Source organism: Symphalangus syndactylus, chromosome 6, assembly GCF_028878055.3.
Source record: "Symphalangus syndactylus isolate Jambi chromosome 6, NHGRI_mSymSyn1-v2.1_pri, whole genome shotgun sequence".
Taxonomy (NCBI): domain Eukaryota; kingdom Metazoa; phylum Chordata; class Mammalia; order Primates; family Hylobatidae; genus Symphalangus; species Symphalangus syndactylus.
The window spans coordinates 55973873-55990916 of record NC_072428.2 but is presented as its reverse complement, the minus strand read 5'-3'; the positions used below and the strand labels follow the sequence as shown (position 1 = coordinate 55990916).

The 17044-nt window shown below is 53.6% G+C and overlaps 1 protein-coding gene across 1 annotated transcript; it reads left to right on the top strand.

The window, feature by feature from the left end:
- The first annotated feature begins 825 nt into the window (after positions 1 to 825).
- KLHL35 (kelch like family member 35) lies at positions 826 to 11695 on the top strand. Its single transcript, XM_055282966.2, has 7 exons — positions 826 to 986; positions 3392 to 4273; positions 5396 to 5580; positions 7086 to 7204; positions 8477 to 8665; positions 10177 to 10365; positions 11317 to 11695. Exons 2-7 carry the CDS (start codon positions 3393 to 3395, stop codon positions 11503 to 11505), a joined length of 1752 nt encoding a protein of 583 aa, XP_055138941.1. The 5' UTR covers positions 826 to 986; position 3392; the 3' UTR covers positions 11506 to 11695.
- Positions 11696 to 17044: the final 5349 nt, after the last annotated feature.

Genomic DNA, 17044 nt, shown 5'->3' with positions numbered 1-17044 from the left:
GGTCAGTGGTGGCGTCAGAGCAGGCCTGTAACTCCCCTCTTTGTCCTGAGAGTCTGCCTGGTCATGGGTGTGACCTGAGGGAAAAGGGGGAAGCTGAGCCCCAGCTCCAGCCTGCATCAAATTAACTCCATGCTTCCTGGGAGCCAAGGGATGTGTCTCTTCCAAACAGGGATCTTCTGGATAAAATTCTTGGGGTCTAGGAGATTCTGGCACCTTATAGGTAAAAAAGAAAAGAGCCTCCTGCAAATGTTGGAAGCTCCACTAGGCCCCCACAGTAACCTCGAGGACCGGCCCTCCTGCCCCCGCTACTGAATGTCTGGCAAGTGCTCCACTTCCTGGGGCAGAGGTCAGCTCCCGCCTCTCCCTGAGCTCAAGGGAGTGAGACTCAGAACCACTGTGCCCCCCCCCCACATGCTCAGTCACATTGGCATCTACATGGTCACAGAGCCACATGTCCACACGCAGCCCAATGCTACACAGTCACTTCATTCCATGTACTTCCACAATCACACATAGTCACCCTGGAACCTACATGCCCACAACTGCATGATGACACCCCTCCCACACCCCAACTCCAGCACCATACACCTTCAAACCCATTGTCATTCCCGGACAAGGCCAGCACCAGGTCACCCCCAAACCCAGGCACACCAAATCCTGGAGTTCCACACACAGTCAATCCCACTATCATGCCCCCTCTTTCTTTCCCTCCCTCCCAGGGCTAGTCCAAGAGTGGAACAAAAGCCCAGCATCCCCCTCCCTGCTCGCTTCTCCCTTCCCCTCCCTTCCCCTCCCTTCCCCTCCCTCCTGGCGTCCAGCGCCTTTGTCCTCCCGCAGCTGAGCCCGAGCGAACAGCAAACGGGAGTCTGGGCAGAGCAGCATGAACATTGGAGCTTGGGCTGCCAGGGGTGCGGGCGGCAGGCACAAACGGGAGTGATACCTGTGAGAGCAGCAGCTGCGGAGCACTTGGGAGAGGGCGTGGCCAGGTAAGCGCCAGGTGCATGGGGCAAGGCTTAAGCTGCAGGGCTGCCCCGGCTGTGGCTGCGTGGTGTCCGCAAGTCTGAGATGGGGAGGATGCGGAGGAGGTGCTTGGGTAATGGCTTCAAGTGGATGTGGGTGTGTAAAAGAGTGATGGTGGCATGTTCGAGTCAGCTTCTATAGGCTGGGCCCTTCAATCTGCATCATGACCCCTGGCTTGAAGTGCCTAGACTCAGCCGAGAAGGGAGGATACCCAGCCCTACCTAGGAATTTTTACCTTGTATGTTCCAACTGGGTGTCGTTGGGTCCCCAGAGTGAATGCTGGATGGGATGTCACTCTGTGTGTCCAGAGTGCCCAGCGCAGTAGACAGTAAAATGAAAAAGTACTGACACACTTCCTAGAAGGGGACTCGTTCTCCTCCAAGGAGCTGCTTGTGCTGTGGGGCACCTTTGCAAGAAGTCCATCCTTATGCTGATGAGACCTGCCCTCTTGGGTCTCAACTCACAGCGTGGTTGCTTTCTGGGTCAGTGGAGGACAGACTGGTTGCAGCGTGCTGTGATGACCTGTCTCACTTCCTTCCACCAGTCCTGGCTGCTCCTTGGGACACCCCCCCCCCCCCCGGCAAGTGTGGCATGCAAACCCTGGTGCCAGGTGGATTCAGGATCCAGTCGCTCCACTTGGGCAAAAGTAGTTAACTTTCTTGCCCACCAGGGAGCTCATTACTCATGATGCTGACCAGGGGATCCGCTGCCCTGGATGACCAGGGCATGAAAGCCAGGCTGACACTAGGCAGGATCTGACCTCCAGAGGCAGCAGAGCAGCGGGGAGCAGGAGGATGGAAGGAGAGGCAAGGCGCAGAGGGTGGACCTGAGCCCCCTAGAGTAAACTGATGGAAAGGAGGGCGCTCCCTGTCCCTGGAGGTGTGCAAGCAGAGGCTTTGTGTTCATAATGGCCAAATCATAACCAGCATGGCCCAGCCCCTCAGTCTGTAGAGCGCCTTCACAAACACCCCTCTGCTGAGCCTCGCCGCAAACCTCTGAAGGGCAGGTGTCCTGTGTGTGCTTGTTTCCCTTATGACAAACTAAAGAGGCAGGGGTGGGCTAAAGAAACTTCTCAGGTTGTGAGGATGAAATTAAATTACGTCTATAAAAGCAAATGGCACACACACTGTCCTCCCTTCCTCTTGAGTAAAAGCAATATAGGGAAACACCCATGTAGCTCGTACTGTGTACTAGCACTTTTCATACAGCCCATGTAACAGTCATGACGCCACACTCCTGTGAGGTAGGGATTATGATCCCATTTCAGATGAGATAACTGAGGCTAGGGGGGGCAGGTGAGAGGAGTGACTTGCCCCGGCCACACTGTGAGCCAGTGGCAGGGTCTGGGTTAGAATCCCCATTTGTCCCTGGAGTTCTTTCCACTTCCTGACGGTGCTACCTGGAGAACACCAAGAGAACTTACTACAGAGAGGGCCAGCTTCCCTCAGCCTGGGCTCTAACCTTTCACCCTCTCAGAATTCGCCCATCCTTCTCAGCTGGAAGGTTCCCCTCAGGGACGCCCTCCTGACTCCCCTCCACTTGGGTCCAGTGCCCCTTCTATGAACTCCCCTAACACCCGGTGCCTCCCCATGGCACCCCTGCTAGGCTGGGAGCTCCAGGCACGCTGAAACTATGGTTGTCTTGCTCACTGCCTGGCACAGAAAGGGTTCCCAATAAATACTTGTCGAATTCGTTCGCGCGAATGCTGTGTGTATGATGCTGTCAGGGGAGTGCTCAGGGTGTGGTCAGTGTCCAGCACCTACCGGAGATGGGCAGGAGACAGGCTGGATTGAGCAGAGGGCAGTCGAGTTATTGTACCCTCTCTCCCCTGCACATGCACACACCGGGTCTCTGTGGGGCAGCCTGAGTCCCTTGACCCAGGGCTTCAGCTCCTGTCACGGGACCCTCCTTACACAGATATATTTCCAGGTTCCAGTAACTTCCCTGCTCTCCCCGCTTCAGACCAAGGGGCGGCCAAGGAGCCCTGCTGTTAGTATCCTGGGACACAGCCCTACTCCCACTGGAGCCCCTAACGCCTACTCCGCTGTTGAATATAGTTCCTTTATTAGACCCTCCTCCAATTACCCTATTTGAGAGCGTGCCATCTGCCACCTGCAGATATCAATAGGAAAACGCTTAGCGAGTTTGAAGAACCGAAAAGGGCACTGTGTCTCAGCGGGTAGGCAGGGCAGAATGTCGCGCTGGTGAGGCGGGGCTGGGGCACTGTAGCCATAAAGAACCTGGATGGTGAACGGAGGGGAGAGTCGCTGAACAAATGGACAAGGGAGGAAATAAATGGATGAGAGCTGTCGCCTCTCCCGGGCGCAGTCAGGTGGCTTCCCCTACGCTGTTTGTGTTCTCTCCCCGGCAGGATGCCGCAAGGCCATGGGCCGGAGGAGTCGGAGCCGGGCTGCGAGGCGCCGTGCGCGGGTCCGTGCCACGCGCAGCGCGTACTGCAGACCCTGAACGCCTACCGGCGGAGCGGCACCCTCACCGACGTGGTGCTGCGCGCCGGCGGCAGCGACTTTCCGTGCCACCGCGCGGCGCTCAGCGCGGGCAGCGCCTACTTCCGCAGCTTGTTCGCGGCCGGGCGGCCCGAGCGCGGCCCGGCCGTGGTGCCAGTGGTGCCGGTGGCTCCCGAGGCGCCAGGCACGAGCCCTACCGGGGCGGCGGCGGCACTGGCCGTGGTGCTCGACTACGTGTACGGAGCGGGCGTGCGGCTGCGCGCGGAGGACGAGGCGGCGGCCGTGCTGGCGCTGGCGGAGCGGCTGGGCGTGGCGGGCCTGCGCGAGGCCTGCGTGCGCTTCCTCGAGGGCCGCCTGCGTGCCGCCAACAGCCTAGCGCTGCGCCGCGTGGCCGCCGCCTTCTCGCTGGCCCCACTGGCCGAGCGCTGCGGCCGCGTCCTGCGCCAGGCCTTCGCCGAGGTGGCGCGCCACGCCGACTTCCTGGAGCTGGCGCCTGACGAGGTGGCGGCGCTGCTGGCTGACCCCGCGCTGGGCGTGGCGCGCGAGGAAGCCGTGTTTGAGGCGGCCATGCGCTGGGTGCGCCACGACGCGCCGGCCCGCCGCGGGCAGCTGCGACGCCTGCTGGAGCACGTGCGCCTGCCGCTACTGGCGCCCGCCTATTTCCTGGAAAAGGTGGAGGCGGACGAGCTGCTGCAGGCCTGCGGCGAGTGCCGCCCGCTGCTGCTCGAGGCTCGCGCCTGCTTCATCCTGGGCCGCGAGGCCGGTGCGCTGCGGACCCGGCCGCGGAGGTACGGCCGCCATCCCCTAGCCTCCCGCCCTCCGTTCTTCCTGCCTGCTTCTACCGCTCATTCATTCTTTCATCATCCTTTAGTACTGCTTCCTGATGATATTCAGTCATTCGTTCAACATTTTAGAGGCTCGGTGCCCATAATTCTGCCCTTGAAGAGTTAACAAGCCAGTGAGGGAGATGCAGAGACCCCACACCTGCGCACACTCTCTTTGGGCCCATGCAACCGTAATTCCGAGTACTTACTACTCTACGCAAGTTCTGTGCAGGGTGCCGGGATGCGGAAGTGATTTGAAAACACTCTGCCCTCTGGGAGCTTGCAGTCTAATGAGGGATAGAAATCGGCAGAGGCATGGGGAAGGAGTGAAAGCAGCCTGCCCCACCTTTGGAAAGCCAGACTGGGAGGCTCTGGGCAGAGTAGCCCTTAATCATGCCCCCAGAGACGACACTATCTCTAAGCACAGAGCCTGGGACAGAGATCCTCAAATATGTGCCAAAGGAATTAGAAAACCAGTGGCTAAAGGGTATGGAAATTCTGGTGGGGTCAGATGCCTGAGGGGTCAATTAGAGGGAAGAATGATTTGCTGAAAGGGTGAGTTATCCGGCTTAATGGAATTAGGGATGAGGGGATGTCATAGGAGGAGGGAGGCAGCAGAATCAGCGATTGGAGTTGAGAAAAGGGTGTTGAAGATGAGTTAGCGACAGACAAATCTGGGCTTGAATTCCAGCTCTGACGCTTAATGGCTGCATGACTTTGGGCACGCCATGGTATGTGAGCCTCAGTTTCCTCCCCTGAGAAAGGGGTAATCCTACTAATAGAACTGCCATACGGATTAAACGAGGTGATTTTTCTAGGTGAGGGCAAGGGCTCTGTAAAGATTGTTTTTTTCTGTAGTTTAGAGGTCAGCAGAATGTGGTAAGAATTAGCGATTCTCTTCCCAGTACCCACAGGGAAAGTTGGAAGTGGCAGAGTCTAGCGGGATTGGGGCCGGGGGATCGGGTGGGCGGGGGTGAGGGCAGAAGCGCATGAAAAGGCAGCGGGACCGTGCAGTGTGGTCGAGAGGGTAAGAGAGGGCCGAACTTGGGTGCGGCCCAACAGGCACTGGGCTTATCCACACGCCAGATTCATGGACCTAGCTGAAGTGATCGTGGTCATCGGCGGTTGCGACCGCAAAGGTCTCCTGAAGCTGCCCTTCACCGATGCCTACCACCCAGAGAGCCAGCGGTGGACCCCACTGCCCAGCCTGCCCGGCTACACTCGCTCAGAATTCGCCGCCTGTGCTTTCCGCAATGACGTCTACGTCTCCGGTGAGGGTGGAGCCACAACGGGAGCTCACTCGGGATTGACTGGTAGCCTCCGCACTCCACCCCCTTTGCATTTCCCTCCAATCGGTAGAGAGGGGCGGGATGTTGTCTGATAACCTACAGTTTGATACCAACAAACTGTGTCCTCCCTGAGGTTCAGGCCCTAAAGACTCAGAGAAGCATAAAACACAGTCCTTGCTCCCCTGGAGTGTCCTGGAGAGGAGAGACACTTCACTTTTACTGCCAGGCAGAATGTGATCAGAATTCTCAGAGTCCCCAGATGATCTGGAATGCCACTCAGGGAATCTAGCCAGGGTTCATAGAAGAGATGACTTTTCAGCTGGACCTTGAAAGTTGGAGGAAACAGTATGGGCAAAGGCACAAGGGCAGGGACATGCAGAAAGGAGCCCTGGGGACTCAGGGCTCTGAAGTGCAGGTTGAGTATCACAAGGGAGGCAGGAGTCAGATCAGGGAGACTTTTGAGTCTGGGGCTAGGTGGATTGACCTTAATGTTGTAAAGAACTATGGGTGCCTGCAAAGGGTAAGCAGCAGGAGAATAAGCCAGGGAGGCCTCACAGACCATCCAGGCCACAGATTACCACTGGACAATTTATCTAAGGCCCTTGATGGCTCTGAGCAACATGTGGGGCCTCTGTTGGGTGCCACTAGGAATAAACAAAGATGAGGGCTACCAAACAGATGTGGCTCTGGTCACAGGCTCAGGCTGAAGGGTGCAGTTAGGGTTGTCCCCAGGGAGGCTCCCACTGAGAGGTGAATCCCCGGCCAAGATCCCCAGGGTGGCCAGACATGGGAAGGAAGAGTCCACATCCTGCATCCCCAGTGCCTGGCCCCATAGGGCATGCCATGTCCTCCAGCAGCACCAATGCTGGGCCTGGAGCCAGAAGCTCTGGTTCTGGCTCTGACAAAAGGCCATGTAGTCTTCCGCAGGTCACTGTTGGTCTCTAAGCCTCATCTGAGTTTCTTATATGTAAACTGGGTGTAATATTCCCAACACCTCATGGAGGGATGAGATGAGAAATGAAATTGTGCAGGTGAAGGCAGACGGGAGGGAGGGTTATTGGATCACCCTCTACCTCTCCTGGCTCCCAGTGCAGCTGGCTCTGCTTTTCCTGGGTCCCCAGTACATTCCAGATGCTTGCCTTAGGTACCCTTTGTACTCTTACCTTTAGTACAGCGGCCCCCTCTTTGCTTTCCTGAGCACATAGCCTGGCACACCACCACCACCACTACAAGGCGCCCGGTGAAAACCAGCCCCTTCTTCCTGAATCTGTCAGGCTTCTCCCCTCGAGAGTCGTAACTTAGACATTCCCACCACTTATTCAAAGCACACTGGGTCACAGGTCCAAAGTCTTACACCAGCTCAAGAAGTCCTCCTGCCGCCTTCCCTTAACCCTTCCTTTGGATCTGGGGGCCCTAGTTTCTAGCCCTTTGGGAGTGCTTGGGATAGCAAGAGAGCCTGTGGGCAACAGCTGCTTCTCTCTCCCTAGGAGGCCACATCAGCAGTCACGATGTGTGGATGTTTAGCTCCCATCTGCACACCTGGATCAAGGTAGCCTCTCTGCACAAGGGCAGGTGGAGGCACAAGATGGCAGTTGTGCAGGGGCAGGTAGGCACGAGCTGCAGTGGCTGCCCTGGGACCCAAGGAACAGATCTGTGGATGTGCTGGAGGGAGGTTCTCTAAAACCCTCTCTTTGTAAGAAGGGGTCTGAAGCCCCCCGAAAAAGAAAGAGACTTGTCCAAGATCACATAATAATGGCTGATGCTAATAATAATAGCAATTACTGTAATAGTAACAGCCTGGGCCAGGCGCGGTGGCTCACGCTTGTAATCCCAGCACTTTGGGAGGCCGAGGCGGGTGGATCATGAGGTCAGGAGATCGAGAGCACGGTGAAACCCCGTCTCTACTAAAAATACAAAAAAATTAGCCGGGCGTGGTGGCGGGCGCCTGTAGTCCCAGCTACTCGGAGAGGCTGAGGCAGGAGAATGGCGTGAATCCAGGAGGCGGAGTTTGCAGTGAGCCGAGATCGCGCCACTGCACTCCAGCCTGGGTGACAGAGCAAGACTCCGTCTCAAAAAAAAAAAAAAAAAAAAAAAATAGTAACAGCCTGATGGTCAAGGGTGTGGGCTCTGGGGCCATACAGTCTAGGTTTGAATCTTGACTGTGCCACTCAAGAATACAAGAATCTGTCGGCCAGGCGCAGTGGCTCACACCTGTAATCCCAGCACTTTGGGAGGCCAAGGCGGGCGGATCATGAGGTCAGGAGATCGAGACCATCCTGGCTAACACGGTGAAACCCCGTCTCTACTAAAAATACAAAAAATTAGCTAGGCGTGGTGGCAGGTGCCTGTAGTCCCAGCTACTCAGGAGGCTGAGGCAGGAGAATGGCGTGAACCCGGGAGGCGGAGCTTGCAGTGAGCCGAGATCGCACCACTGCACTCCAGCCTGGGTGACAGAGCAAGACTTTGTCTCAAAAAAAAAAAAAAAAAAAAATCTGTCAATTATCTTTGAAAGCTACACACCGAATTCAGAAACAAAGATGCTTCTTAGAATCAATTAAGTGGGGTGGTAAAGTCTCAATACTAGCTATTATTATTAAGCATCAGCTTGGTGCCAGGTATTTTACAGCTGTAACCTGCATTCAGTACCCATCCTAAAGACAGGTCTCATCCCCGCTAAATGAGAGGAAACCGGCTCAGGGAGGTACAGCAACTGCGGGGAGGCCGCCCAGGTGGTGGCAGCACTGGGCTCCGGGGTCAGTTTGGTCCTGAAGCTGGGTTGGGGACAGGGATAGTTTCCAGCTCAAAGACTGTAAGACTGAAGCGATGAGGCCGAGGGGCCTAAGGCACCCGGCTCCCCGGCCCATGTCCTCACTTGCAGCTGTTCGCGGTGGGTGGCTTCGACGGCCTGAGGCGCCTGCACAGCGTGGAGCGCTACGACCCCTTCTCCAACACCTGGGCGGCCGCCGCGCCCCTCCTGGAGGCTGTGAGCTCGGCGGCGGTGGCGTCCTGCGCGGGCCAGCTCTTCGTGATCGGGGGTGCCAGGCAGGGTGGCGTCAACACGGACAAGGTGGGCGCGGGCCTCGGGCGTGAGAGGGCGTTGAAGGCTGGGGTGCCCACTGTGTGCCAGGCGCAGAATTGGGCGTTTCCGTGCCCTTGTCTATTTATTCACTTAATCCCATCAACAGCCCAGACCAGTCACCTCCATGTTTCAGGGAAGGAAATGAGCAGAAAAATGACCCCAAGGTCACATAGTGGGTCAGCAGCACACTGGGACTCAGATGTTTGGGCTGGTGCCATATAAGTTTCATACATTTTAAAAATTGAGGGCAAGATAGTTAAAATGCTTTTGTTCCATTCCAAAAATAATACACTTATTACTGAAAATTTAGAAAACACAGAAAAATAGAAAAAAAAACCCATAATCCCACCGTCTAGGCAGAGCTGCTATTCGTATTTTGGTGCATTGCCTTACAGGCTTCCACTGAATTGATTTTTGTTTTTCTTACAGTTTTGTTTTCTCACTGTTAGAATTTTGCATTCTGCGTTTTATTCTAATTTAGGTATGAGCACTTTCCACGTGATTAGCACCTTTACAGCCATCATTTCAATGTCTGTACTATTCCACATGGTGGATGAACTAGAGTCTACTCATCTTTTATTGTTGGACAATTAGGCTTTTTGCAAATAAAAATATTTATCATAGCAGTTCCTTCCCTCCCCTGATGGCCTCATAAGCCTGTGGTCCTAGGACTTGACTCTTTCCCAAATTAGGGTGCCCACCCTTCCTTATTCCCTGACCACATTCTTCCAGCAAACCCTCCTGGAGCTGAGTGATGGGCATTCATGGTGGGAGGCCCCATTTAACACCATCTGTGCAGCACTGATTTGTTATAGGCTGCTGTGGGGGGAGGGGGGTCTCCAAGGAAACGGTTGAGGAAACAGAGTGAGGTGAGCAGGCAGCTAAATACAGAAACTGTTAAGGGCATCAGAAACACCCATGGGCATGTGGACAGCTGTAGAAATAGGGCTGCAAGACACCTCAGCTGGAATCTTATGACCTGAGAGCACCAGGAAAAGAGAAGGGAGTTGACAGTGTATGCAACTAGGAACACATCCCCATCGGGGGTCTGCTCTGAGGACCCTCTATAACCCTAAAGTAGACAGTACCTCTCCCAGCTCAGTATGATGTGCTCTATGATTAATCTTACATGAGGCGACTGTGTTCTCCATCAGAGAGACTATTCTTGTGTGTGTGTGTTGGGGGGTTGGGGGAAGGGGGAACACCAGGGAGACCTTTAAGGATGGGGTGGCATTTGAGCAGGACTTTGAAAGATGAGGAGGCTTTCGACAAAGGGAGTCCAGAGGCAGAGGACAGAACATGGAACTAGATGGAGAGCCCTTGAGGGCAGGGACGGTGGATCTCCCCCTCCCTCCCAGATGCTGGCTCGGGCCTGGTGGACACTGGCAAATGTCCTTTTGAATGAATGCCCCCGAGGAGAGAGGTGGCAGCATGTGGGCAGTGGGGCATTTATGGGGGGGTGGTGAGTCTTCATCACCGCTGCTCCTCTTGCCCCTCAGGTGCAGTGCTTTGACCCCAAGGAGGACCGGTGGAGCCTGCGGTCACCAGCACCCTTCTCACAGCGGTGTCTCGAGGCCATCTCCCTTGAGGACACCATCTATGTCCTGGGGGGTCTCATGAGCAAAATCTTCACCTATGATCCAGGCACAGATGTGTGGGGGGAGGCAGCTGTCCTCCCCAGCCCTGTGGTAAGTGGAGGCTTCAAGGCAGGAGAGCAGAACCCACTTCTAAGGCTCTGGATCTTGGAGCTTATGAATCTTGTGTGACTCCATCCTAGGTGGTTTTATTATACATCACTCTCTAGCTCGTCCTCACAGTGATAGTGAACCATGCATTTCACAGATGAGGAGACTGGCCTTAGAGAGGTTCAGCACCTGGCCCAGGCCAACAACTAGGCCCTGTTAAGGCAGAGCCTAGAACCCTGCAGTCCCAAGTGCTATAGCTCTGAGTGGGGATTTGGTCCCAATGACCCTGTGGTCTCTCCTGCCCTGAAGGCTACTGCTGGTAACCAATCATGAGGTAAGATGTGGGGAAGGGAGTTTAAGTTCTGCTCTAGTGATATCAGAGCAGGGAGGCCCAAGTCCTGGAAGCTCTGGCCCCTGCAGTTCCCTGCCTCCCCTACCTTCTTCTCCATCCCCTGAAACTCCAGAGACTACACAAGTATGGTTGGACTGGTGGTCTCTGCCAGTTCTGACCTTTGGTGACCTTAGAGGTGAGATTTATGGCTTCTCTTGAGTCTGAGATTCTAAGATGGCGGCAGTCGAGATTATTGTTATTGGTGTGCTTACCACATTCCAGGCTCTATGTAAAATGCTTTACATGCTTAACTTCCATTAACTGTTAAGGGAACCCTGTGAAGAAGGCACTTTAGTTCTTCTCCCTTTGCAGATGAGGAAACTGAGGTCCAGAGAGGTTAAGTAACTTGCCTAAGGCCATTCACTGAATACCCTTATTCTAGTTCAAGAACCATAGTTCAAGCTAGAGCTGGAACTCAGCTCCATCCAGTTTCCTGCCTCTCTACAGTCCAGATTGCCTGTTCACAGTCTGTGGGTCAAGGGTCTATTATCTGGCCTGGCCAGGCAGGGACAGAGGAAGCCCCAGGCTGGACCTGATAGTTGTCTTTCTGTTTGTCCACCCAGGAAAGCTGTGGAGTCACTGTGTGTGATGGGAAGGTCCACATCCTTGGCGGGCGGGATGATCGTGGAGAAAGCACCGATAAGGTCTTCACCTTTGACCCCAGCAGTGGGCAGGTGGAGGCCCAGCCATCCCTGCAGCGCTGCACCAGCTCCCACGGCTGTGTCACCATCATCCAGAGCTTGGGCAGGTGACTCAGATTTGGACAGCCTGAGCCACGAGGCGGAGAGGTAGGCGGAGCTCAGGTGCGCACTCTGCTCCCTCATGGCACCTCTACGCAAACAGCCCTTAATTTAATGGTCCCTTTTCTTGTATAAATAAAACCTTGTTGGGTCTGTGTTCCAGCTGCAGTCTGCCCTGCCTGGAGATGGAATGTCTAATATTTGCTCCCTGTGTTTACTCTTGATGAAGCACTTTTATGCCATTGCAGTCTGTTTGGGCTACTATCACAAAACACCTTAGACTGGGTGATTTATAGAAATAAACAGAAATTTATTTCTCACAGTTCTCAAGGCTGGAAAGTGTAAGATCAGGTGGCCAGCAGATCTGGTGTTTGGTGAGGGCTCTCTGCTTCCTAAATAATGTTTTCTTGCTCAGTCTTCACATGGGACAGGGAGGCCGGACAACTCCCTCCAACCTCTCCTATAAGGCTCTAATCCCACTCATGAGGGTTCCACCCTCATTCCCTAAGCAATTGAATGCCTTCCCAAAGGCCCCACCTCTTACTACGATCGCTTTGGGTATTGGGTTCTGACACACACATTACCTCATTTACTTTCAAAATAGTAGTGTGGGCACTTTAAAAAACTATAAAATATTTCATGCATAAAAAACACACACTATATATATTAACAGTTAAAGCATAAAATGTCTATTTCCCACCACTTAGAAAGAGATGGTTACAAACACCTCTGTAGGCCCGCGTCTGTTCCCAAACACATCCTTTCCCACACTCATCCCAGACGAAGTTACCATCCTTAAATTTGAGATTATCAGGACTCACTGCTAGGAGCTGGAGACAAGCAGGGGGCTCCCCCACTCATGGAAGAGGCTGAAACAAAACAAAAACAGTTATGGATCCCTGAACAACTACAGAGTGGAGGCTCACAGCAAACTACAGGCCCCAGGGTGGAGGCACCGTAGCCATGGGCCTGTGAGAAGCCAGTCACCCTGGCTCTGCACCTGAACCTGTCAGGTGTCCAACATCAATGCGGGCACAAGCCCCTGATGTCATTATAAGCCTGGGGCTCTACGGGCAGCAACCAACTGCTGGGTAGGGAGGGGTGAGCTCAGAGAGGGAGAGAAAGGGAACAAAAGACACCATAGACAGATTCTGTGAGGCTCTGTGCATATCGCTGTGAGGCCTGGAGGAGCTGGCCAGGCCCCAGCTGCAGGCTCCCCATCATTTGTACTCAGATTGCCTTTGGAAGAAGAGCGATCATCTGCTCCTTGCATCTCCTTCAGCACAGAGCCAGCCCTACATCCCACCCCATCTTCCAAAGCCCCAGGGCCCTGTCTACAGGGTCTCTCCGGCTGGGGCCGGCCCATCACGGCAGGCATAAAGGCCCGAGTCCCAGCTGAGCTCCGACCCGCCGATTATCCCAGATTAGGGAGCCTGTGACCATCTGGACACAGCTGATAATGGCAGTGGGGGAGGAGAGTGGGGACACTTAGCCTGCCTGCGCCCACCCTATGGGGACCGCTCAGGACAAAGCAAAGAAGGCACCGTATCACTGGCCTACCCAGGGAAAAGGTAGGGGCAGATCCAGGGCACGCTCCTCCCAAACATGTGGGCATCTTAGCTGGCTGCACCCTTCCCTCATGCCAGGCAGGGCGCCTCATTTCCCCTGTGCTGACTGTTCGTGCCTCCAGTGCGCTTTCGTGCACGTGCCCTCTCCTGCTTTGTCTGCCCAGGCCCACCTTATAACCGCAACCCCAGAGTTGCCTCTTCTCCTTGTGCCCCTTCCTTATCCGCTGCCTGCCTCTATCACCAGGCACATGGCCAGGTCTTTCTTTTATGTAACCTCTCTAGTCTCCCCTGACACACCCATAGGATGCCCCTTGAGGCAGGAAAGGTGTCAGTTTCACCTGTGTCCTCCAGTGCCTGGAACAGGGCTTCCCACTGACTACACTAAATCTTGTAATAGTGTAAGGCAGGCACTATTGCCGCCTGCCTGCCCCCTCATAAATGAGGAAACAGAGACTCAGCCTTGTGAGGTGAAGTAACTAAAGTCAGTGGGCTGGGGAGTGGCAGCAGAGCCAGGATTCAGACCTGGGCCCAGCTATCTCCGAAGCCAGCTCTCTCCACACTGCCTCCGCCAGGGTCTGCTAACCTGACAAATGGCTTGAGTGCAGCACAGATGTGTCAAAGGAGGAGAGACCATCATTTGCACCATGGGGAATCCCTGTCTGATGGGATACTGTCCCCACCCTAGAGGCCTGCAGCTAGATGGCGACATGGTTCTTGTTCCTGATAAGAGAGGTTCACAAACACAAGCAAAATGTGACACCCCAGGTGTGCTAAGCTCCTAGGACTATTGGTTAAACCAAAAGACCAAAAATGGAGGATCTCCCCAGCTCCTAATACACTGCACTTTGGACACTCAGTCCAAATGAAAGAGAGGGACCTGCTACCACTCAGCAGGAAGCCAGGCTATGAGTCCTGAGAGCACTGAGCCCTCAGGTGTGTGGGTTTGCCTTTCGCTTCCTTGTTGAGAACATAGAGACTTCACTCATGGTATACCCTCAGAAGCCACTGAACCCAAATTTAGTTTTGAGTTTCTTTTTTGAGCAGTTCTATTTGTAAGGATTGACTATTGTAAGGATGACTATTCTCAATGGTCTTCCAAAGAACAAGAGTTATTTTTTAAAAGAATGACTGTAAACCCAGCACTTAGGGAGGCCCGGGTGGGTGGATCACCTGAGATTAGGAGTTCAAGACCAGCCTGGCTAACAAGGCGAAACCTCATCTCTACTAAAAATACAGAAATGAGCCGGGCATGGTGGCGTATGCCTGTAGTCCCAGCTACTGGGGAGGCTGAGGCAGGAGAATTGCTTGAACCTGGGAGGTGGAGGTTGCAGTGAGCCTAGGTTGTGTCACTATACTCCAACCTGGGCTAGAGAGGGAGACTCCATCTCAAAAAATAAAAATAAAAACAAAATAAAATGAAACATTCATTACCATATGGATATATCAGATTTTCTATTTTTTTTTTTTTTTGAGAAGGAGTCTCACTCTGTTGCCCAGGCTGAAGTGCAGTGGCACAATTTCAGCTCACCGCAACCTCCACCTCCTGGGTTCAAGAGATTCTTCTGCCTCGGCCTCCCTAGTAGCTGGGATTACAGGTGCACGCCACCATGCCCAGCTAATTTTTGTATTTTTAGTAGAGACGGGGTTTCACCATGTTGGTCAGTCTAGTCTCAAACTCCTGACCTCAGGTGATCCACCTGCCTCAGCCTCCCAAAGTGCTGGGATTACAGGCATGAGCCACCACACCCAGCCAGAGTAACATTTCTAAAGACAAAAAAGAAACATGGTTATTTTCATCCAGTTAAATCATTCTACAGGAAGGATTTCATCACACAATACTGTGTGATAAAAACCTGGACCAAACGGTGAATCAGGATGACTGTTTTTCCTGGTATGCTGAGGGTAAACCAGTGAGCAAAAGATCCACCTCCTTTGGCACCCACCCCCTCTGGCAGGAAAGTGGTCCTATTGCTGTGCTATGCTTCCCTGGAAGCTCGCTCTAAAAAGCAAAAAAGTCCTTAAAGGCCAGCTCTACCCTCTCTCTAGGCAACTGATGGCTCAGAGTCCAGCTCTCCTGCTCACCAACACAAAGGGCTGTGAGAACAGGCTGGTTGCAGGTGTAGTCAATGGCCTGCCAGTGAGGGCGGGATGCATACATCACAGTGGAACTCCCTGCTTGGTGGACAAAGACCCAGCTGTACCTGGGCAGGCTGAGGGGTTAGCACAGCACTGGGCCAGGCAGCAGAGGCATGGCTTCATTTGAATTTCAGAGCTACTAGGGCTCCATCTTCTTTGTGAAAATGTGGGTTTGGGATCACATAAGTCATTCCCAATCCAGAGACTCATGTTACGTGTTCTCAAATTGGAAGTTAGGATCTTGACATTCTAAATATTTTTTTTTAATTCGAGACCAATTTATTCTCAAATTTTACGAACACAGAAATACTATCCTTGAAGAAAAGTGCATCAAACAAATCTTTCAATTCATTTCATCCTGTACTTTTTTATTAAAAAAAAAATTTCTTTTTACCTTTTTTTCCCCTACCACCACTGCTGCCACCCATCGTGTATTTTAAAATAACTTTTTTCCATATTAATTTTTCTCCATTGGGGATAAAAACCAAAATAAAAGATAATCCAAATACGGTTAAAAAATGTTTAGGATCTTGGGTTCCAGGCAGTTCAAAAACTCTGTCAAAAGGTTATATTTACCACCAGACTGCCACAATGGCAGAACAAAGTAGGAATTAGGACACTGAAATGGGTGGGGTGGTCCTGGCATTGCCCCAGCCAGATGGATCACATGGCCACCCACCCAGAGAGTCTGGGGCCAGGGGCAGCAGGTGGCCCAATGCCAGCCTGCCCATCCCTGGAATGAAAGCGGAGCCAAAGCTTCAGCTGTGTGGCCTTAGGGATGGGGCAGACTTGTGGAAAACCAGGCTGTGAGGCTGCAAACACCCTGGTTGCTGGTGGTCCTGGAGGGGTGGAGCCCGTATCTGCACCTCTTATCTGACCGGTTGTGTGGCATGGTGGGGAGGTAGGCCCACTTCCTTCCTGGCCTCTAGATCTTGATCTGGGCCAAGGCTGGACAGCCTGGTCATTTTGGCCAACACTCACACAGTAAGCTGATCTCCATAGGTTAACAGTCACCTTCCTTCCCAAGACCCCAGCATCCCCTTACAGGTGTACTTTCCAGTGGCAATATCCTGCACCTGGGGCACACCACCAGCAGTTGAGTCCCCTGGGACAAGCAGCACCTCAGAAAGCAAGGGCCTGGGGCTGTGGCTCTGGGAAGGGGTGAGGAGGGCTCAGCAGGGGCCCAGGAGGGGCCAGGAGACCAATGTTTCTCACCTCCCAGGCTCAAGTGATCCTTCCACCTCAGCCTCCCAGTAGCTGAGACTACAGGCATGTGCCACCACGCCCGACTATCTTTAAATTTTTGTGTGTGTGTGTGACGGAGTCTCGCTGTGTCGCCCAGGCTGGAATGCAGTGGCACAATCTCGGCTCACTGTAGCCTCCGCCTCCCGGGTTCACGCCATTCTCCTGCCTCAGCCTCCCGAGAAGCTGGGACTACAGGCGCCTGCTACCACGCCCAGCTAATTTTTTTTGTATTGTTAGTAGTGACGGGGTTTTACCGTGTTAGCCAGGATGGTCTCGATCTCCTGACCTTGTGATCTGCCCGGCTCGGCCTCCCAAAGTGCTGGGATTACAGGCGTGAGCCACCACGCCTGGCCTAAATTTTTTAAGAAATGGAGTCTGGCTATGTTGCCCAGGTTGATCTCGAACCCCTAAGCTCAAAGGATTCTCCCGTTTCGGCCTCCCAAAGTGCTGGGATAACAGATGTGAGCCACCATACCCTGCCAATACTTCTTAAAGCCTAAGAAAAATCACCAGTTCCCCCCAAGATGTACTGCATGGATTAAACTTGTAAAATGAGGTTAGTAATGAAATCTGTCCATTATAAGGGATGTCAGGAAGATTAA